At 32.3% G+C, this 25,151-nt stretch overlaps 2 protein-coding genes across 2 annotated transcripts; one reads left to right on the top strand and one right to left on the bottom strand.

The window, feature by feature from the left end:
- Window positions 1-1,836: 1,836 nt before the first annotated feature.
- Window positions 1,837-4,290, top strand: LOC139904367 (uncharacterized). Its single transcript, XM_071886303.1, has 6 exons — window positions 1,837-2,012; window positions 2,179-2,253; window positions 2,610-2,740; window positions 2,896-3,286; window positions 3,757-3,870; window positions 3,976-4,290. The coding sequence occupies exons 1-6, from the start codon at window positions 1,926-1,928 to the stop codon at window positions 4,036-4,038; spliced, it is 861 nt and encodes a 286-aa protein (XP_071742404.1). The 5' UTR covers window positions 1,837-1,925; the 3' UTR covers window positions 4,039-4,290.
- A 4,130-nt stretch (window positions 4,291-8,420) lies between these two features.
- LOC139904366 (uncharacterized) lies at window positions 8,421-11,275 on the bottom strand. Its single transcript, XM_071886302.1, has 6 exons — window positions 11,193-11,275; window positions 10,385-10,436; window positions 10,112-10,255; window positions 9,506-9,632; window positions 9,243-9,360; window positions 8,421-8,835 (listed from the first exon to the last, which is right to left on the bottom strand). The coding sequence occupies exons 2-6, from the start codon at window positions 10,398-10,400 to the stop codon at window positions 8,782-8,784; spliced, it is 459 nt and encodes a 152-aa protein (XP_071742403.1). The 5' UTR covers window positions 10,401-10,436; window positions 11,193-11,275; the 3' UTR covers window positions 8,421-8,781.
- Between the last annotated feature and the right edge of the window lie 13,876 nt (window positions 11,276-25,151).

Below are 25,151 nucleotides of genomic sequence, written 5' to 3'. Positions count from 1 at the left end.
GTTCGAACGCAAAAGGTCCGCAACCTCTTAGGCCCATGAAATGTACGAGTAACAAAAAACAAATTTTGCAGCGAGTGAGAGTCGAACCATTGACCTCCCATATTGAAAGTCAGGTCACCACCAATACACCAACTCTTTGTTATTTCATTTTTAATATTTATTTTTACTCTTTACGTATTCTAGTTATAAACTACTAAAACATGTTTTAATGTATATAACGAAACTATTTATTGCTTTATATGATTCTTTGCCACAAAGCATGCTACCCTATTTAACTCAGTTATTATCATTAGAGAAGTAGTATAGTATGAAAATGTCAAGTCTAGTAATATGGGCATATGATCCAAGTGGATGCATTAATATTATTGTGAATGACGACTTTCATGAAATTCATACGTGATAATGCTCAAATCATGTGGGCTTAGCTTTTCTTTTTTTTTTTTTCTTTCTTTTTTTTTTTTTTTTTTTTTTGAAGTATTAGTGTGAAAATGTAATAATTACTGTCGAAAAAATTTCATTGAATGTTTAATTGCTTTGCTAGCAGAAAAATACAACATATAACTCTTAGTGTGTTCAACTCACGCGATTTGTAATGACAAGAGTATCCCGTTGTGGAAACCGATGTTGGTATTGACGGATTGGGTGGCGGATATGCAATTGTTTCGGGTCAAAGGGTTGCAAGGGAACCGTACATTAATCTCTTCGAATGTGTTAATCAGTGGGTAAAAAAAAAATGCAAGCCATGCCTATGACTGTTGAGGACACGAGGCTGGTTGAAGTTGAACCAATTCGATCGAAAGAGGGTACTGATTATGTCTGTTTGCCCTTTGTTAAAAATAATGATATTAATGTTATGCCCCATGTTGTTGTTAACTGTAATACCGAGATTCCATGTTCTTTATGTGATGTAATTTGTAATGGGTTGTGTAATTTTGATGGAAATGTTGTCGAAAATGCTTTCGACGTTGTTGATGTTGTGGCCTATCCGGATAATAAGTTATCGATCAAATTCCCGTCTGTTCAAAACTCTCCGTGACCTATTTATAAGGTCATTTTGGTAGGGGTCGTTCCTACATCATTTCCGGAGATCGACTCGGTTGATATTTTAGAGGAGGACGGTTTTGGTCCATGTAATGGGACATTTGTTAGGTCTTCTTCGAATCCGGGTCTTGCTACAAGGGTTTACAAGTAAAGACTAGGATCAAGGAGTAGTCAGCTGTTTCGAACATGTGGTTGTCGGTAATGTTTTTCTTCCGTAGCTCCAAAGTTCGATAAGGTTCATGGGAATAAAAATGAATGAGAAAGCATTCACGGCTTTCGATGAAATGATGAAGAGTATGGAGGGTGAGCCTGTGAATGCCATTCTTATTAACTGAAATGACCACCCTAAGACCCCGGCTAAATGTAAAAAGCAACGGAAAGCGCTGAGATGCAACAATTCGGCGAGTTTATTAAGGATGCTTAAGCTTGGGATCGTCGGTTTCGTTCACTTATTGTTTATTTGAACTAAATGGTTTTCAATTTTTGGTTGTTTGTTATATGTCGTGAGCCTCCGTTTGGTGGTTTGTTTGTTTTGCTCAGTTGTTAGGTTATGTATGTTTTTAGGGTATCATCTTTTATTAACTACAAATTGATTATAAAAGAAGATTTATTATAGTTTTTTGGGACAAAAATAAATAAATAAAGTAAAATAAAATTTCTGTATCAGATATGAACTTTGGGCCTTCTCATATGATACGGATATCAAAGCCCATAAACTCTGATCCAAAACCCTAACACACCTTAAACCCCTCTCTCTCTCTCTCTCTCTCTCTCTCTCTCTCTATCTCTATTTTCTTATTTTGTTAAAAAAACATTCTAGCCCTAACGAACTCCATTTCATCTCTGTAGAAACTTGAACGATTAACAATCGGCAATTTGCAGCCATGGTTTGGTTTCAATGCGAAGATTGTGGTGATAATTTTAAAAAACCAAAGCTCGCTAATCATTTCAGAGTTTGCTCTGCTAATAAGGTTCGCTTTCTTAATTTAATACGGAGTATCACAGGATGATTATCGTCGCTTTCTTATTTTAATTTCACAGGGTTATTTTATTTATTCAAATATAATGTAATTTGAGTAACTTAGTTTTGTTTCGTATGTATTTTTAGTCTTTTTTTTTTTTTTTTTATTCGTGTAGTTATCATGTATCGATTGTGGACAAATGTTTGGGCAACAGACAGTTCAAGGTCACACACAATGCATCACGGAAATGGTTCGATTTTTCTTTCTACTACGATTTATATAAGTGTGTGTACGTATTGTGTATGTATTGTTTGTTTATAGTATCATTAGATCGTATTATTTTTTGTTTTCTAATTGAATTGAGGATTTCTAAGAGATCTATTGGTATGTAGTTAGTTAAACCTAATTGTAAGCTGAATAACTGATGATATAAAGCTTTATTAGTCTTTTGAACGGAAGTATATATTAGTGAATGGCTCTCGTGGCCTTGTTTTCACACTACTGACAAGTTATAGCTTTGTTACTTGATCATCTGGTATCTGGTTTTTCATTGCATTTTGAGCACTGTGCATTGTACATGATAGGTTTGTTTGATTTTGTATTCAGGAAAAATATGGTCCAAAGGGCCAAGCTAAACCCTCAAATGGAACACCTGGGAAACCCAACGGTTCATTTAAGTCAAAACCAGAGGTTGACGTAAACGTTGGATTATCAGAACGTCCTCCGTGGTTTTGCAGGTTTGCTACTTGAAGTCCGTTTTCATTCATTTCGATAGCTCAATAATTAACAGTATAAGGGATTTTGAATGATTATCTTGTAAGAGTATCTTATAGAAAAATCTATCCTTCAGCTCTTTTGGTATTGGTATACTTACATATTTATTTATTAACAGTCTTTGTAATACAAGTGCTACTAGTAAGCAAACCCTGCTTTCCCATGCTGATGGGAAGAAACACAGAGCGAAAGCACGAGCTTTTCATGCATCTAAGCAACCACCCAAGGAATCGGAAGAACCCGCACCTATTGTTGAAGGTAAATCAGAAAACGTACCAAATAATGAGTTACCAGTGAAGGTCGATATTAAGGAATTACATACGTCTGAAAACAACAAGAGAAAGCTTGAAGCGCCTGAAAATAATGCTGCTGGTGAATTGGGCAACGATGAAGTGATTCAGGAAGTGAATGCTGCTGAATTTGGAAAGACCAAGAGAGTTAAAATCAGCAAAGAAGATGGGGAGAAGAAAATAAAGTGGAAGAAGATAATAACTGCAATCTTGAAATCTGTATGTGTGCTAGACTACTACTTGCATATACCAATATTTCTGTCTTTTCCGAGTGAATATGTTATGCATTTCTAGTAGGTGTAGCAAATCGGTGGGTCAATTCGGGCTTTTTATTACATTAGAAAATGGGTATGGACGCCCTATTCGCTAACCCTTTTTTTAATATCGGATTTTAGTAGACAGTCAGTGTGGTAAATATAGTTACAAAATATATCTTTCACAGTTCAAAATTGATTTTATTTTTTGAGAAAATTATCTAGAAGGATTCTATGCATCATTTGAATAAATCTAGGGAGACTTTGAACAACAGCCTTTGCTTAATCAGTTTAACCCTTCATAGAAATTACATAGTATATAAAAAGGTTAAAGTTCCCAGCTGTATTGGCCAGGTGCATTCTGATTATACAAGGATCTATTTATCTACTTATTTATTTATTTCTAAGAATCATACTTTTGCTTTATGTTAAAAGAGTCCTGATGGCACTATGAAGATGAGAAAATTAAGAAGCCAAGTTCTGAAGACTATTGGGGAGGCTGGTTCAACGATAAATGAGACCCAACTCATTGATACACTCGAGCGTAAGGTCAGTTCAGATGACATTAATTCGGACCTTCAACCTTGCCCACTACAATGCCAATATGTAACTTTTGTGTGGTCTGACTTGTGACTACGTTATTTTTTTGTGCAGATTAATACCAGCTCCAAGTTTGCTGTTAACGGGAAGTGTGTTCAATTAGTTGTCAAAAGTTAAGGACTGGGGATCTATGTTTTGTTATTGTAATGCTCAGGGTTTGCACATGAAGGGCCCATCAGCAGGATACGAGCTCTCCTCATGTCTTTCCCTGAATTGTTTATTGCATCTTTTTGGAGATCAACTCCAGTAGAGATGAATATTTTGTTAGAAACCCTAATATATGGAGTATTATTTATTATTTATTTATAAACAAATGAAAGAGAATAGACTCTTTTCTTATTGTGAAATTCAAATTGAAATAAGCTTTAATTACTCGTTTATATTTCAATGTGAAGATCCTAGTAGTACTACATTTGAATGAGGTTTGATTGGAATGGTGGCATTTCGTGCCCCAAACTATTACTCTCTACTACTAGTTGCTTGTAAGAAATTTGCTAGGAAAGTATTGGCATTATTGCTCATTGAGCCAAAGGATATGGGCATTTGGGTCATGGTCTAGTACATATGAACACACATTCTGCCATTTGCACGATTACTGTAATTATTACTAGTATTATATGTGAGTTGGTTGACAAACAAAACTTAAATGTGGTTTTTGGTTACCCAATTACCTATGGATATGGCAATGCGGGTTATCTTTTACTCTATATCTCATAAGGGTTGGGCCAGTACTCATTATCCATAGATACCACTACGGTGTAATAAGGCGAGTCAAACTCGAGTTTGACTAGGGCTTGGAGATTGGATGCTTTTGAACATACTATGTTAAGCTCGAGTTCATTTCGTTTTATATTTTACAAGTCGAAGCTTGGATCAAATAGTTATTATTATATAATTATAATGTATATATACACATACACACATATACATGTTATATTTCTTTAAAGTTAATAACTACTGTAATAACTAATGTATATAGCTAAAAGACTCGTTTACATGGTCGGAGCTTCTTTGGGGCAGGGGGGAGTGCTAGTGCCCTCAAAATTTAAGTTAGTAGAAATATACAGAGTATATGTTATTTAAATATATTTACGACATAGACTGAGTAGACTAAGTTTGATAAGAGATTTGTTTAATTGGTATATGGTGCAAACCACCATATAATCATTTTTGTTTTTATGTTTTCCTTTTTCATTATTATATCGTATATACTATAGAAAATTTAATCAAGACTTTAAGCATCATATTTAAGAGTTTGGTTGGATAAAATGCTAGAGAGGTTAGGGGAACAACTTTTACAGTTCTTATGCTAGAGGTGATCCCTTAGTTCATTTCTCTTTCTAATTATTATGGAAGGGTTGCACTTATGCATTAAAAGAAAAGTGGAATCGGGTGCCATTAGAGGAGTTAAGTTGGGAGATACGGCTTTTAATGTGTCCCATTTATTTGTATGCGGATGACGCTATAATTTTATCGGAATGGGATAGGGACAGTTTGGCAAATACGTTGGTTGTGCTTAATGAGTTTTATAGTTACTCAGGCCTTCGAATTAATGTTAGTAAATCGCATTTATTTGGTATCGGAATTCATTCTGAATTTCTGGACACTTATTTTAACGAGTTCGGGTGTTCAAAAGGTGAGTTCCCTTTCACCTTCTTGGGGCTTCCGATAGGCGTTAATATGAATTTGGTTACAAGTTGGAAAAGTATGATGGATAAATATAATAAAAGCTATCGGGTTGGAAAGCTAATCTACTCTCTATTGATGACCGCCTCACCCTTATAAAGGCGGTTTTAGGGAGTTTAGGGATTTACCATTTATCCTTATATTGGTGCCCGGAGACAACGATTAATGATCTCGAAAGATTGCGAGCGAATTTTTTTGGGGGAGGTTCAAATACTAACAGAAAGATGCATTGGATCTCTTGGGATCAAACACTTGCTTCACACGATAAAGGTGGCCTTGATATCGGGAGTTTACGTGCTTTTAATCTCGCACTCATGTTTAAATGGCTATGGCGTTTTGTAACTGATTCAGATGCGATGTGGGCAGGGGTCATAAAACCGATCCATGGTGAAGTAGCAGGTTTAGATGGCTCTCTGATTTCATGTAAAGGTGTATGGTCCAATATCGTTTGGGTTTATCATAATTCGATTAGGCAGGAGTTAATCCCGGGTAATGTACTTTGTGCCCGAGTAGGTGATGGCCAATCTATTTCGATTTTGGCTTGATAATTGGCGGGGAGATGTCTTATTGAAAGATAAGTTTCGTCGTCTTTATCACATGGAAACGAATAAGGAATGTAAGTTGGCCGATAGAGTCATAAACGGCACGTAGAGTTGGTCCGAATATAGGTGACAGAAACTTGGGTCTGTGCAGTGACCTGATCGAGCAGCTGGGTAATTTGTCGTTATCTCAGGATCGAGATTCATGGCAATGGATGTTGAGCGAGGATTAATGATACGCATAATGATCCGTCTCAAAAACAGGCAAGCGTCTCGGCAAAAATCCTACCCGGTACTACGCGTCCCGGAATGCGTACTTCTTTTCTCGACATCCGTCTGACGTCATCCCGGGAATTTTACCACGCCGGGCAAATGGCAAGACCGAGAACCCGGATGACATACGCACAACCGGCACCATACAGCCAGTCATGACAATCATAATCAAGCGTTGCGAAGCCAGTCATCATAATCATAACCGTGAAGAAACACTTGGAACAAGTGTTCGGCGAGACCCACCCGGCTAGACTGAGGGCACCGTGATGCCTTAGCCGGAATCAACCTGCCGTCAGTACAATCACGACATTCCAACCCGACACGAAGATATTCTCCCGGGACAAGCACATTGTCCCGGAGAAAGTGCACTATCCCGGAGAAAGTGCACTATCCCGGAAAAGACGCTCTGTCCCGGAATGATCACCTGATAACGGAACGAGCATGCAAGTAAGTTGCATGCCACATCAGCCCGCAAATCTAGGGAAGTTCGTTAGGATCTGTTATTCCCCACGAAAAGGACAGGTGCCACGTCACCCCTCAGGATTGACAAAGTTCGTTACAACCGTGAAAGGGACATGTGTCACGTCACCATTCCCTCCTAAACATCTATAAATACGTAAACAAGATCTTTCATTCACACAGCACTGGATGCATTAACGTTACTCTGCCTAAATTAATCACGGTAGCATTACTCCAGTCGTTGACTTAATTCCAATCGGTACTCCGATCACTATCGGAGTTAATTCACACTAAAATATTAACTTATTCCATTCCGATTGAATAAGGTTAATTCAATTGATTGTTTTACGCCCTTGGAATCCGGATTCCAAATCGGGGTTTGCACAATTATTGGAGTTAAAACAATCAGCTTACTCTTTTTCTCAAATTAAGCACTCAAACCCGAAATCTAGTCACACTTAACGATTTTGGTTTGATCAAGGATCTAGTGTATACGGTGGCAAACACGAGAAGACACATAGATGAAGTTCAGCTCCATTCGAATGAGATATGCACGAGATGGTTTAAATGTATCCCTAGGAAAATAAATATTCATGTATGGAGATTAGCCTTAGATAGATTACCAACTCGCCTTAATCTTTCTCGAAGAGGTATCGAGATTCAGCAAATAGTTTGTGTTTTCTGTAATGGTGGCATCGAATCGCTGAATCATGTGATGTTCGAATGCCAATTAGCGTTGGATGTTTGGCATAAAATCAGAGTGTGGACGGGTGTTATGATGCCGATATTTTCTATTTGGTCTCAATGGATCGAATGGTTCGACAACTGGAGGGAAAGAGCAGTCGTGAAGGACTGAATGTATACGATTATAGCAGCAGCAGTTTTGCATATATGGCGGTATAGAAATAGTGTGATTTTTCCTCCCACAGGTCACAAGAGCGTTCTTTTTATTCGATTTGTTTTACTTCTTTTTCTTAGTATAGTAGTAGAGCTGGGGGGTTTGTTTAATAAAATTTTGAGTCGTTAAAAAAAAAAAAAAAAATCATATTTAAGAGACATATTAAGTGTATTTTATTATTGGATAGCTCGGCATGTCAACAATAAGTTCATATAAATTATTGCCAGTATTAAAAAATAGTTAATTTGATAGAAAGACTTCTCAAGATCGTAGAGTTTGATTCCTCTTGGTTTTTTTTTTTTTTTTTTTTTTTTTTTTTTTTTTTTTTTTTTTTTTTTTAATGAAGACTTGTATTTGTATGTACAAGCTGCTGCAGGTCCACAATTATCAAGCAGAAGTCAAAACTTTATCTTCAAGGAGTATCTGCTAGAACAGTAGGATCATTGCTTTACATCAAATTTTGTTATTCTAGGCAAAAGTTTGACCAGATTCCCATTCCCATTTTATATATCATGTTTGAAACCAGTATCATTGCTAATGGTGAATGTTTTAAATGGAACTTGTAACAAAACTCGTAACCTACCTATCTATCCAACTCTAATTAAAATAGTTGAAAAATCTGCAGTATATAGTGAGGTAAGACATTAAAATATGAAAACTCATTCATTAAACTTTAAATCTGAATAACACGCACAGCAGAATAAACGATGCCAATTAAGCACAAGCAGAAACCTGAGTAACAAAATACCTCCAGCAACAGACCCTTAGAGCACGTACAAAGTACAAGATATGAGGTTTTTTTTCACTGTAACAAAAACTTTTATACAATAGTCCAGTGCACAAAAGTACTTTGATAGAAGACTTCTCAAGATTGTACAGTTTAATTGGTATACAGGATTTGTGTTGATAATGCAATTTTAAACTATTTTTATGTTCATCAAGACTTGTATTTGTATATAAAAGCTGCTGCACAAGTCAAAAACTTTATCTTCAAGGAGCAATCTGCTAGAACAGCATGATCATTGCCACGATAAACAAGATAACCGAACAGCCCATCGCCTACAGTCGCAATCAAATCATGCTTAGTATATATTTTGCTCTGCCTAGGTTGGGTAATAATCCCAATCTACTACGTAGTATTTATTAAAACCAATTGATTTGAAATATATTAAGCAAAGTATTCAACTGCGGGCAAATGGGAGGATTTACAAACAATTACAACCTCATGCATACTTGATTAAAATATGTCTTTTTCTAATAACAGCATCCATGAATCATAGAGTGTATTTTCTCATAATCAAATAAAAGCTGCTATGAAATCTAAAACATGGACACTACACTGTTCACTAGTTGGCCCAACCCATTTTACACCTATAAATTGTAAACACTCAGACACCCACCCACCCACCCACCCACCCACCCACCCACCCACACCCACACACACAGAGAGAGAGAGAGAGACTTACAGCAATTGCAGAAGCAGCAAGACCAGCACGCTCCCTAGGATCTTTCCGATAATAGTTTCCAAAGTAGAGAAATGTTGCATAGTACCATGTCAAAGGGCATGCAAATCCTACTAAAAAACTGAAAAGGAATAGTCTGAATATTAATCATACGCACAGAGAAAAGATTTGTGGTGTGGGGGGTGGTGTTTTTGTGTGTTTGGGGGGGGGGGGGGGGGGGGGGGGGGGGGATAGATAAAGTGAATTCAAGTGTAACCGATACTTACGAAAACCAACCAATTCCACAACCAAAACAAGGAAGCGGCTTGTCATAAAGTCCTTGTTGGAAGTCATCAGCATCCTTAATAAGTGCATACTTGCCTTTCTCACGATCATTGTTATTTGATGTATGCCCTGCCATCAAAATATGTCTCCTACATAAGTATAGTCACTCACTCCCATCCATAATTTCTCAAATTAGATACACACAAATGCATATGCAATATGCATTACAGATAAGACAAGCCATCCACTCACTTAGGTTATCCAAGATTTTCATTTTATGGGCCCTAGATATTTAGGAGACATTAACATAAGCATATAAAAGATAATGGCGTAAATAAATGGAATACTTAACATCTTGGAAATGAAGGTGAGAGTATGACAAAAGCATTCATGTTGGGAGGTCAACAAAAAGAATATAGAGATTGTCGCTTAGTCAATTGTACACATACTACGGAGATCTAACCAAAATATATGTAGAACAAGTATTTCGTCATTACAGGGATATATGTTCTCATCATTTGGTTCTTCAATTGATTGATATCCATTTGACAAAGTAAACTGCTGGTAATAATTCTCAATAGATCCACTACATCACACATGATATCTACCTTTAAACATGGAAAATAAGCGAGATGAAGGCCTCAAAAGATCAAGATGCTTATCCGAAAGTGATTTCACCAATTCAAGGCCATTTTTCAAAACCTTCCCCTCCTCCATTGCCGCATCTGTGAAACCAGAAAGTCCCAATTTATAGACATTAGTTGTAAGTGTAACCCCAGGATTCTTTTGTTAAAAAAATCAGATTTTTATCATGTTGAAAAGTGAAAATTCTCCAGGATCTTTTGTATACGACCTAGAATTCAATTAATGCCTGGGTAGGATTTCAAGTCTACTCATTCTCTCTTGCAGATAATGAAGATCTGGGCTAACTGCCTTACAAGTGGACATATTTTAGTGAAAGCATTTACGAATAAGAAATACTGTAATGAAATATACTACTTCACTAATTCTGGTGAACAATATACCCTTGATTATTTCCCATTATGAATGAGTTAATAATAGAACAGCAAAGATTATTGGAAAGGCTGTGTCAACCATAACTCACATGTGGGGTTGTGGTGAAGAAAGATTTTAGATGTTAAGTGATCTAGCAACTACATAATTCTCTAATGGAATAAAAAACTGAAAACTGGAGTGCGGTTGTGGATGTATACTTCTCAAAACCAAGGGAAGCTAACCCCTGTGTAGCTCAACTTTTATTACTTTCACACATACTCTTTCATATGAGGTTACATTCATGTTATACGACACTAAGGCAATACTAACTAGAACAGCTATTACACATTAATCAAACCTTCTAAATATAGAATGGCTGTCTATCGGTCAAATTTATTAATATAAATAAAATTATCTCACTCGAGTCATATTGAAATAATAAAGAGAACATAAGATTGTGATAGTATCAGATTATGCTAGAATAAACAAAATAATAGGGATAACCCATATCAATTGATAACAAAGAAATTGTAAGATATGATACATTTAAACAGTGATAAGCATATAGTCTGTAAAGGACATAGTTAAGCGAACAGAAACGAATTATTTTACATCACATTGCAGAATTTTATCCAGTTTAGAGATAAAGCTACTGAAACAATGAAACTCAACAAAAAGTAAAAGATGAATTACTCTGATCCATTTCCACTGATTTGAAGTTGAAATGTCCAGCAGGCTTCTCCCTATCACTTCCTCCTTGCTATCACTTCCTAAAGTATCTGTGTTTTTATGTTCACATCAAATTCGATATACTATGTAAAGGACATAGTTAAGCGAACAGAAACGAATTATTTTACATCACATTGCAGAATTTTATCCAGTTTAGAGATAAAGCTACTGAAACAATGAAACTCAACAAAAAGTAAAAGATGAATTACTCTGATCCATTTCCACTGATTTGAAGTTGAAATGTCCAGCAGGCTTCTCCCTATCACTTCCTCCTTGCTATCACTTCCTAAAGTATCTGTGTTTTTATGTTCACATCAAATTCGATATACTATGATAAACTCAGCCAGTTCATATCAAAACACATGTCGTTCTGATACTGGATTGAGCATCTTCATATCACAGTTTCAATGAAAATGTTGCTAATAAAATTCTACAATGCCAAATGAGCTTATACTCGAAGTAAAACCAATGATAAAAACCTTAACACAAATTGAACTGTAAAAGAAATATGATATTTAAATCTATGAGTTCACAGGTTTTGGATCACGTAATACCAAATTGATACAAAATCCAGTCAGCTAGGTCTACAATTGACGATGAGTTTATAAACTCTAAAATAAAGTTCCTAAGAATTCTTGTAAACTTTAATCAGATAGATCGATTCTAGATAATTATGCAACTACATTCGATTATTAAAATTTACGTATATAACTTATTTATCAAGTAATCTAGACGATCAACAGAAACATTTTATACAAAATCAGAGTTCAGTAAGCCAAATCAACATTAAAAAAAGAGCGAATATATGCATGTAGAAAAAGTGAATAAAAAACTACAAATTGTAAGGTGAAATCGATAGAAAATAAACTATTTACCTAATAAAGATTAGTGATGGTTGTTAAGCGCGATTACGGATCAGGTGTAAAATTACTTGGATAATCAGTGAAAGATATTGAATTACGATTTGGAAAATTGTGAGAAATTGGAGATATAGAAACAGAAATTAGGAAATGAAGGAAGGACTAGGGTTTCTAATTCCCAGTATTCAGAATTACGGAGTAGTAATAAACTAATAATTAGGTAATTTATCAATAACAGGAGGAGGTCTACTACGATTGTCGGTTACACCAGAAAAGTACAAACAAAGGAACTACTACATTTCTATTGCTTAAATAACTTAACTGTATTAAATAACATAAATACTTAAAAAGTATTTATACTTATTAGTAATTTTTATTTTTATTTTCAAAATTAGTCATATTTGGTTAGAAACGACAAGAGAATTAGTTTGTGCGTTGTCGCTGAAAATGATTTTACTCGATGATTTTAACATTATTTTAGTAGTAGAGATAACTCGCGTATTGAAGTGAAATTCGATTGTATCATGATCCCTTTTAATATTAAATGTAACATCTTCAGATCGGGCCTAGATGTAAGATGACTTTTTTGCCCTTAGACATAATTGTGTGGTTAATTATGCATTTATTTTAATTAAATATTTAGTGTTATTTTATTATTTGATTAAGACCAGTTTGTGACAAGGGTCACAGAACATGTTCGTTTATTTAACTTGGACTCCGTTAGGGCAGTCAAATTAAGTACGAAAGTTATCAGATAACTGGTAAATACCCGTGTGTGATGGGGTATTGTGTTTTAACACATATAAAAGCCTTGGACCAGCTCACTTCTCTCATTTTCTTGAATCTTCTAAAATCATCCCGTACCTACACTTTCACCACTTGAAAACCCTAATCTCTATATCTTGATCTGGAGCATAAATTGTGTTTGAAATCGTTTTCCTTGTGTCATTGTGAGTCTATCAAGGTAAGAATTGTGTGATTTCATGTCCAAATCAGTGATTTATTTGGGTTTGAAGCTAGGTTTTTGTTAAATGTGATTTTGGTGTCATAATGCTTAAATTGATGATGTTTTGGCTCAAAACTTGTGGGTTTATACTTCTAAATGTTTTGTGTACAAGTTATAGTATGTTTTAAGGTCAAAAACAGGCCCAAGATTGAGATTTTGGTGCGAAACCCGTCAGTTTCTGCTGCTGCTGCATGAAGAACACAACCGTACGGTTGCAGGCTGCAACCGCACGGGTACATTATGCAACCGTACGGGTGCATGTGCAACCGTACGGATGCAGTGGTGTTGGTGCAACCGGGCAGTGAGTGTGCAACCGTACGGATGCACGATGCAACCGTACGGATGGACTTGCAACCGTAATGATGCATGTGCAACCGTACGGGGGTAGATCAGAAGTGCAGTGTTGTGTAATCTGGCTGTTTTCTAGCCGTTATGCTGTCCGCGTGACTTATGATAATCAGGATGTAAATTCCGAAAATGCATAAGTGGTAGGTGGACTTTTAGTGACACTTTTTGTGACTGATTTACTGTACTGTGCTGTTTTGTGTTAACAAACAGAAACTAACTTGATTTGCCTTATGTTCAGGTGATAAGGATAAGGAAGCTGCTCAGTGATAGATTATCTGAGCTAGTTGTTGGTATTTGGTGAGTGGGTCTATCTCCGGATAGAGTATTATGTCATACCCCGTCCAAAATTTTCCTGAACGAACACTTCAACATATGGTACCATCGCGATGAACTGACGTCTAATGACTCCAAGTAATAACTCTAAATGAGCAAATGCACAGCGGAAGATTTCTTTCAAACATGAGAATAAACATGCTTTAAAGTGTCAACCAAAAGGTTGGTGAATTCATAAGTTTATCATAAAACAATAAAATTCTGTAATTTTGATAGACCACAAGATTTAAATGCTGCATGGTACAAATGGGCCCGAATCCTATACCCACCTGTAATGTACATGCGATATCTTTTAAATACATTACACCTTTCTCGTTTACGAAACCATTTTAACAAATCTTTGTAACCGTACACATATCTCGTGTATAAAATATCATACACATAACCTGTGTATAAAAATCATTCTCTCGATACATAACATTCACTTCAATTGGTGGCAATTATCATGTCCACATAATTTAATGGTGGCAATTATCATGTCCACATAATTCAATGGTGGCAATTATCATGTCCACATAATTCAATGGTGGCAATTATCATGTCCACATAATTCAATAATAATCCGCAGAACTTCTATCTGCATAATAATTCATTCGAGGAATGTTTTGCTTGTGTCTATCTCGTCAAACATTTATAAAAGCATTTCATGTATTCGCAGTTAAAAAAAATTCAAAAAGCATTTAATAAAGCAGTTGTAAAAACAGCGCATGTATTCTCAGTCCCAAAAATGTAAAGAGTAAAAGGGAGCAAATGAACTCACCATATTGTATTTTGTAGTAAAAATACATATAACGACATTGATAAAGTATAGGGTTGGCCTCGGATTCACGAACCAATATTATTCATATATTTACTAAAAACATATACTTGTAATCGAACAAGTTTAGATATTATTATTATTAATTGTTACTTTAGCAAATTGTATGTTTCTTTGGTAACTATATTAACTAAATTTATTTTATATACTTTAGATAAGTAATTAGTATTTATTATGAAAATATTAATGTTGTTATGCGATATGTTTAAAATATATTCTTATATAACTATTTATTTGTTAAAATAATATCAATAATAATAAATAAAAATTTGTATATTTTTATGATAATAATAATAATACTAAAAGTAATTAGATTTAGTAATGATACTTCTATTAATAGTTTTGATAATAATAATAATAATAATAATAAAAGTAATGTTAGTAATAATAATAATTTTAAATGAAAAGATAATAATGATAAGATAAAAATGTTAGTTTTCATAAAAATAATATTTTAAATTAGAATGGTACTTTTAATAAAAATGATGATTCTAATAGAAATTTTAATAGTCATATTAATAATAATACTATATGTTTTAATAATAATAATAATAATAATGATAAATGATAACTAATACTTAAATGACAAAATTTATAATAAATACATTAATAAAATTAATAATAATAATAATAATAATAATAATAATAATAATAATAATAAAAATAATAATAATAATAATAATAATAATGGTTATATTACTTATAGTTATGGTATTAATAATAATAATAATTATAATAATAATAATTAGTGATAATATTATTATTAAATTGTAATAATAATAATGGTAACAATATTAATAACAATAACAATAATAATAATAATAATAATAATAATAATAATAATAATAATAATAATAATAATAATAATAATAATAATAATAATAATAATAATTAGAGAAATAAACAAATAAAAGTGTATACCCTTAGGATCTTTTTCTAAAAAGAAATGCCCGAGACCGGGCTCGAACCCAAGACCTCTCGCTAACCCGACCACTCCCCTAACCAACCGTCTGTTTGCGTTTTTCTGAATAATACCACCACCTAATTATGTTTATCCCGTATTATTACAGTTCTTCTTCTTAATAACAAATCGTTCAGTGACTATTATCACCAATCATGATTTTCATGTAACAACCTCATCATCATACTTATCATCACTTCATCATTCCATACTTATCATCATCAAAATCGTATGATCATTTTACCATAACCATCAATGTAAATGTGTGGTAGTTGCTTTAAGGTTATAGCAATCGATAAAAGGAAGAAAAAAAATATCATTGGTGCTGGGTTTTTGGATTGCTCGAACAGCAACATGACATGTTACTTGTCAAGTACAACAACAAGAACAATTTACACGGCCCAAAAGAAACAGGATCCTAACAGCCCAACAAAATTCCTTAGCAAACTCAAAATAAACGGCCCAACAGAGAGATAATGCGGTGGCCCAACAAACATCATGTATCCAGTTGATTTTTGCTCATAAAGGGTTTTGGAGTTTTGTTATTCCACTGAACAGGAATTAAATGAGATTTCAATATGTGTGTTGTCGGCCAGGGAAAGAAAAAGAAGTATTCGCATGCTTGTTTATATATATATTTTTTTAAAGTGAACTTTACACATCACCAATTCACTAATGGTTCTCATCCTCACGTGTCCATTTACAAGAAAAAAATGGGTGTCGGTTTCATTACACTTTCCCACTGCCATCCCACTAGCAAAAAGAAATTGAAAGTGGGGTAATCCTAGTTGATAAATGTCGAACACAGAGCAATAAAAATGCCTCTTTTGTTGTTTAAAAATTGATAGTATATAATGAAGATAGTTGGTTCTAATATATAATAATTGTGTTGGTTATTCAATGGTTTTTGGTTTGTTGGCCATCGTACAGAAACACAAAGAAGTACAGCCGGTTGACTTGTTCAATGGTGATAGTGTTCGTGGTGGTGTTGATGAAGAGGATCAAGAAAGAAGAAAAAGATGTGGTGTATGGTTTCACGATAGGTTAAATGCTTGGGTTCTTGTGTTTGGAAAACGAGTGGAAATCAAAAGAAAAAGGAAAGAAGCAATTCCGAAGGTGGTTTCACAGAAATAATTTAAAGGAGAAGAAAGGAAATATTAAGAAGGTATGATAAAAAAAATTAGGTTGGTGGTTCATGTTTGATGGTTGTTTCAATGGGGTTCACGAAGGAAAAAGGGTGGTTTGAGTTTCGATAATGAATCCTAAAAATCTCTCCGAAATTGCGTGTGTGTAAGTAATATGTATATATATGTGTATCTTAATATTCTTGTTTTTATCTTTACAATTGTGGTAGCGAATATTATTGTGGAATTGATTGATTGAAATAGAACTCGAGGTACGATCGATTGTTTTATATTCAAGAAGATGTCGACAGATAGAATCAATCCAGGAAGAAGAAAAGTTATAAAGCTTGTTTGGCTCGACAAATTTTTATTCTGTCAGAAGAAAATCAAGAAAAGTGAAATTGACAATCAACATAATTTGTTGGTATTGTGAACTGGTTCCGATATATACAAAATCAGAGACAGAAAACAAAGAAAGGAAGAAATTGAATGAAATTGGATTATGATGGCTAACAGAATTCGTACGCTTTCACTGTTATCGATTGTTGCCACTTCAGTCAAGAAATTAAATAAAGATTGAAAGGAACAGTTTCATACAAATTGATATTGATATTTAACAAATATAGACAGGAATCATCAATAATAAAGTTGGTGTTGAGAGTCAACAGATTTTGTATATATCTGTAATATATAATATCTCTGTATTTATTTTATATATCTGTATATATATATATATCTTATAATTAATCTTAACAATTAATAATTATATTAATAATACTAATACTGTTAATATAATAATTATAAAATTATTAAATAAAAGATAATTTTTAGTAATTATGTTATTAAATGTTAATTTTATTACTAATAATAATCATAATGATAATTAAGATCATAATATTATTACTAACTAATGATATTAATAATGATAACAATAACATTAGTAATAATAATAATATAATCAATTAAATGTATTATATTTCATATATATATATATATATATATATATATATATATATATATATATATATATGTATCTAATGATATTGATAATACTGATATTAATATTAATAATAATAATGAAAGTAATAACATTAATATAACAACTATATTTTAACTTGTGATTACATTTTATATATTAATATTACCATTTTAATTATGTAACATTATATAATATATAATATCATAAATTGAATATTTACAATTTATACATTTTAATATTTTACAATATACATCCGACTAATAGTTTTGTATAAAGATCATACATATATATATATATATATATATATATATATATATATATATATATATATATATATATATATATATATATATATATATATATATATAAATTTATTTATTTATAGACATTAGTTCGTGAATCGTCGGGAACAGTCGAAGGTCAAATGAATGTTAGAAAACAGTTCAAAAATTTTGAGACTCAACATTACAGACTTTGCTTATCGTGTTAAAAATATTAAATTGTATCGAGAGTTTAGTTTAAAATTAGTCGAAATTTTCTGGGTCACTACAGTACCTACCCGTTAAAGAAATTTCGTTCCGAAATTTGAGTGAGGTCGTCATGGCTAACAAAAAAATGTTTTAATGACGAATATGAGTTGATAATTAGAGTTTTATCATCATTGAGTAATATGGATAAAACAATTCGATTACACGAAGAGTATAAGTGAAGCTATCACAAAAGAGTGAACTGAGAAAATAATGTTTCGTCATATCCTTTGACGTAGATATGGTTGATTTCCGGAGTTCAAGGTATTTAGAGGAAAATCTTCGTAATAAGATTTGGTTCTTCGGTAATTAAGGAAATTAGAATCCGCTTTAAATGCGATCATCCGTTTTGATTGCTTTGTCGGATATTTTACTATAAATCCGCCCCCGTCGTTTCCTTACAACTCACACCTTCTATTCTTTCTCCCTCAACTCATACTTAAAGCATTCATTAGTATGCTCCATCCAGTACTGATTCTTGATATACTCCTAACTTTCATATCTGTCATTCTTCTTTTTCATTTACCACCAGAGGATTTTATTTATTTTTACTATTACCTTGGGGTTATAGTGTTTTTAATTCTCCCGTGTCTTTATGTTGCGATAAACATTGATATACACGGTTTGTAATTTATGTGTTATTATCGGGCTTTATATCCTCCCTTATATTTCGGAGCTCTTTGCCTTTTTATTCTCTTCTCGACTTTGTGTGAAGCAAGTAATGGTCCAGAATTTGTAGGTATGAAGTTCGGATGAACATAACTAATGTTCTAAGAAAAAAATGGTAATAACAAAATCTGACTTGTTAAATTACCAGAAAATCACGGGAAAGACCGAATCATCAAGAAAATAATTTTCTTGATATGTTTAGAGATTAGATAGAATGTAAGAGTCGTGTAAATGGCACATGATGATGGTACTGAGAATCATCACGTTTCTTTAGAAACTCAACATGACTTACTGTAATATAATCACGTTGATCAAGTGTCATTATATTATACTAACTCATGCATAAGTTCCCAACACTTCTTCAAAAACATTCATATTTTAAATTCGAAGGTTCGCAGAATATAGAAACTAAAACAGTTTCCTTTTATGATATAATACGGATAGCGCAGAGAGATAATTAATATCGAGCGAGAATATTTATGAAGATATCTTCGGAAATATTGAGGATATTAATAAAGAAAGGTATGATGATATCTTAGGATTTCAGAATCAAATTGTGATGAAGAAATTCATTCACGATGATTTAGAGTGGTTAAGGATTAAGGTATTCGCTAAAGATTTCATCAGAAACAGAATCATCTGGATTCTTTATGTATAAGTTTAGTCCTTGTAATTTGTTCAGAGTCTCCTTCATGGTTTGCTCAATCCGGTTTCCAGTTCCTACTTTTCTGAGCTTTGCCAATATACTATTCTTTATCTTTATACCTTCGACGGTTAAGATTGTGTACAGTTTTTGCTGCTGTATTCAGCTTTCTCAGAATTTGGAGTATTGATTTGTAGACTGGGTGCTTTTCAAAATTTCAGAGTGGAAGATCATAATTCTAAGAGATAAGGGTTATATGTATACTTATAACTGTTGATGTAGATATGCTGCGAGATTTCAAAATACTGATTTGCTAACTCCCGGTAGTTGGTATAGTAATTCTCGTTATAAGATGTAAATGAGTAAATGATAGGGTTTCACTGAATATAGTGATTTTTCAGAAAGTCAAAGATCAACGGAGTTATTGGTAAATTTCATTCTAATGTGGTAAGATATAAACGGTTCCCCGGTAACGACGATGAAGGGGTAATCTTTATAATAGGGTTTATTCGAATGAAAAACTTGAAGTTGATTTGCTGGAGCTGTCACAAAATTGGCTAATTTGAAAAGAAATTGCGTTATTATTTTCAAAAATAACAATGCCGAAGAAGCTAGCACAGATACGTGTTAAACATTTATACAGGTTCCGAGAATTTTTCAGGTGCATAACTATATGCATCCATCTTTTCTTCTGTAGATGAAGTGCTGTTGGTTCATCCTCTCGATTGAGATGTTTCCAAGATTCGTGAAAGGTTTGAACGCAGATTGTAATCGTCAAGATACAAATGAGATTTAAGATGAAATCAAGTGGCAAACTTGAGGAAATATTTAATTGTAGTATATGTAATTTATTTACAATCTTTTAAGTCGAAATGTGTTGTATTTAATATTTCATACTCTTTTAATACTTTTTAATTGTCCATAATAGTAGTCCAATAGTCCAATAGTTCAATAGTTCAATAGTTCTACCAAAACTAGTATATTTTAAGGAAATAGTCATATAGGAACAGTTAGCTAGGAACAGTTAGCTAGGATTTGGTTAATATAGTTTTAAAGTTTTACGTAGTTAATTAATTGGTTACTAATCAATTTTATTTTGTTCATTATTTTCTTCATTATGCCACTTGTTGGATTCTGATAGGTCAAAATCCAAATATGAAATTTGAATGGAAATGGTTATTCTATGGTGAACGGATTCATATATCTGTGGATATAAGTAGGATAGGAAATAACTATTGAATCAGATTTGAAGAATGTACAGTGTAACTTATTAATGTGAAATCTTAAATATTCCTCGGGTATTACCTACCCGTTAAAATATTTTCATCATTAACAGTTTGTACGAAAGAATTTTTAATCACAATCTTTATGAAAATATATATACATATATATTTTCTTCAGATGTAATTATGGATTTAATGAGTTAATATAATTATGGATGTTGCTGTTGGTGATGGTGGTACCGTTGATGTTGGTAATGTTGCTGAAGCTGGTACATTTTGCACCATATTTTTCCACATTGATTACTCGAGCGCGAAGTTCGTTGACTTCTTATATTATTCCGGGATGATTGTCGGTCGTAACACTTGAATGAATAAGGTTTAAAATTTTAGATAGAATCTAATCGTGGCGAGGTATTCGGGAAATGAGTATGAAAATCATGTTTCGGACTGGTTCGCTGGTAAGTGCTTCAGGTTCTTCGTCAAGAGGTGAATTCGGTTGATGGAACTATCGTCTTCTTCTTGTCTTCATTGATTAAGTCGACTACGAACTCATCAAATGAATTGGGGATGGCTGATGGATTGATTCATTCTGGTGACGCTGCTTTCGGAGCTGGAGTGGGACTCCATATCTGAAATGTCCCGTTCTTATTGATTAAAAACGTTCCATATTAATTGATTTCGTTGTGAGGTTTTGACCTCTATATGAGACGTTTTTCAAAGACTGCATTCATTTTAAAACAAACCATAACCTTTATTTCATAAATAAAGGTTTAAAAAGCTTTACGTAGATTATCAAATAATGATAATCTAAAATATCCTGTTTACACACTACCATTACATAATGGTTTACAATACAAATATGTTACATCGAAATCAGTTTCTTGAATGCAGTTTTTACACAATATCATACAAACATGGACTCCAAATCTTGTCCTTATTTTAGTATGCAACAGCGGAAGCTCTTAGTATTCACCTGAGAATAAACATGCTTTAAACGTCAACAAAAATGTTGGTGAGTTATAGGTTTAACCTATATATATCAAATCGTAATAATAGACCACAAGATTTCATATTTCAATACACATCCCATACATAGAGATAAAAATCATTCATATGGTGAACACCTGGTAACCGACATTAACAAGATGCATATATAAGAATATCCCCATCATTCCGGGACACCCTTCGGATATGATATAAATTTCGAAGTACTAAAGCATCCGGTACTTTGGATGGGGTTTGTTAGGCCCAATAGATCTATCTTTAGGATTCGCGTCAATTAGGGTGTCTGTTCCCTAATTCTTAGATTACCAGACTTACTAAAAAGGGGCATATTCGATTTCGATAATTCAACCATAGAATGTAGTTTCACGTACTTGTGTCTATTTTGTAAATCATTTATAAAACCTGCATCTACTCTCATCCCAAAAATATTAGATTTTAAAAGTGGGACTATAACTCACTTTCACAGATTTTTACTTCGTCGGGAAGTAAGACTTGGCCACTGGTTGATTCACGAACCTATAAAAATATATACATATATATCAAAGTATGTTCAAAATATATTTACAATACTTTTAATACATTTTGATGTTTTAAGTTTATTAAGTCAACTGTCCTCGTTAGTAACCTACAACTAGTTGTCCACAGTTAGATGTACAGAAATAAATCGATAAATATTATCTTGAATCAATCCACGACCCAGTGTATACGTGAAAGGACCCGTTCATATACATTATAAACGATTCACAATAGTTGATTACATTGCGAGGTATTTGACCTCTATATGATACATTTTACAAACATTGCATTCGTTTTTAAAAGACAATCTTTCTTTACATCAAAAATTGACAGGCATGCATACCATTTCATAATATCCACTATCCAACTATAAATTGATTTAATAATAATCTTTGATGAACTCAATGACTCGAATGCAACGTTCTTCGAAATATGCTATGAAAGACTCCAAGTAATATCTTTAAAATGAGCAAATGCACAGCGGAAGATTTCTTTAACACCTGAGAATAAACATGCTTTAAAGTGTCAACCAAAAGGTTGGTGAGTTCATTAGTTTATCATAATCATTTATTTCCATTATTTTAATAGACCACAAGAATTTCATTTCCAGTTCTCATAAATATACGTCCCATGCATAGAGACAAAAATAATCATTCATATGGTGAACACCTGGTAACCGACATTCACAATATGCATATAAGAATATCCCCATCATTCCGGGATCCTCCTTCGGACATGATATAAATTTCGAAGTACTAAAGCATCCAGTACTTTGGATGGGGCTTGTTGGGCCCGATAGATCTATCTTTAGAGTTCGCGTCAATTAGGGTGTCTGTTCCCTAATTCTTAGATTACCAGACTTAATAAAAAGGGGCATATTCAATTTCGATAATTCAACCATATAATGTAATTTTGATTACTTGTGTCTATTTCGTAAAACAGTTATAAAAGTTGCGCATGTATTCTCAGCCCAAAAATATAAAGGCTAAAAAGGCAAATGAAACTCACCATACTGTATTTCGTAGTAAAAATACATATAACATCATTGAACAAGTGCAAGGTTGGCTTCAGATTCACAAACCTAAATTAATTATATATATTTATGTGTTGGTCAATATTTGTCTAACAAATTAGGTCAAGTCATAGTGTACCACAATCCTAATGCTCGAGACTAATATGCAAAAGTCAACAAAAGTAAATTTGACTCAAAATAATTTCCAAAAATCTATACATGATTAATATATAGTTTAAATATCGTCGTTTTACATTTTTAAATATTTTTAAAAGATTTATTAGAGTAAATAATATAATTTATTTATTAATAAATAAAATTTTATATTAAATTTATATAATAAAATATACTTTTATATATATTAAGTAATAAAATTTTATAGGGTTCATTTAATATTATAAAGATAATATGATAGGTATTATTAAAGTAAGTTATTACACGTAGTAAAATATGTTTGTATCACATATTTATTTGATAAAATAATATCTATAATGATAGTAAGTAAAAGTTGTATTATTTTGTAATAATAATTATTATTATAAAAATATCAATATTTATAATTACTAAGATGACATTATGATAAAACGATAATTCTAATTATGATAACTTTAATATTTACGATAATTTTTAATATTATCTTTAAAATAATAATTCTATTTAAAATAATAATAATAATAATGATATTTTATAGTAACATTGACATTTCTATTAAAATGATAATTTTTGTTAAAATGATAGTTTTAATACTAACGATACTTTTAATAATAATAGTAATGATAAAAATAATAAGAACGATAATTTTATCTAAATCAATATCTTATAATATTTTAATTTCATCATGATACTCTTACCCATTATTTCCTAATCGTTTCGTTTAATAGCTTTTAATCGTCTTTTATATCGTGTTCATAATAATGATAATAATAGTAATCAAAATAATTAGGTGTTACAAATATTTGTTTTAATTACACTAATATTAATAATGATAGTTACTATAACATTATTAACGATAATACTAATAATTATCTTAATGATAATATAGTAATAATAACAATAACAATAACCATTTTTAAATAATGATATATATATTAATAATGATAATAATAATAATAATACCAATAATAATAATAATAATAATAATAATAATAATAATAATAATAATAATAATAATAATAATAATAATAATTGGATAATAATAATAATACTAATTATAACTTTAACGATAATAACGATAGTAATAAAAAAATAACAATTTTTAATGATAAATCCCTTTTATTGATAAAGATAATAATAATGATAATAATAAGATAAAACTAGAACGACGATAAAAACAACGATAATAATAATCATTTTTAATAAAAATATCGAAAATTCAATTGATTATAACTTCTAATCCGTTCATCGAAACCATTCGATATCTAAAGGAAAAGTTCTTAATTTTTTGCTAGCTTTCCAAGGACATGCATATCTTATACCTTATCTCAACCGCAAGTGTAACTAAATCAAGATTCAACCTAACCTGTCTAAGAGCAATATCAAAAGTACAAGCATGCATAATCCTAAATACTCGAGCACTAGTCAGGGATACACTATTAGTGTGTAAAAGTTAAATTATGAGTACTCACGTATCAATATTGAGATTCAATATTGCAGGAAAGGTACGTAGACGCAACGGAAATGATAAACACTATATTGACCTCACGAGCATACCCATGAACCATACTCAATCACCTCCATAGCTATAACCCAAAATTTCCTTAATCCTATCCCACTCGAAAAACAATTTCGAAATCACTCGGACAGCACTCCGTCCTAATATTTTATGTATACTAATAATATCTTGAAATAATACGGAGTAAATATATATGTAAATCGATTGAGAGAGTTTAGAGAAAAATAT

Source organism: Rutidosis leptorrhynchoides, chromosome 4 (assembly GCF_046630445.1).
Source record: "Rutidosis leptorrhynchoides isolate AG116_Rl617_1_P2 chromosome 4, CSIRO_AGI_Rlap_v1, whole genome shotgun sequence".
Lineage (NCBI taxonomy): Eukaryota > Viridiplantae > Streptophyta > Magnoliopsida > Asterales > Asteraceae > Rutidosis > Rutidosis leptorrhynchoides.
The sequence above is the reverse complement of the archived record's forward strand: the minus strand, read 5'-3'. Positions and strand labels throughout refer to the sequence as shown.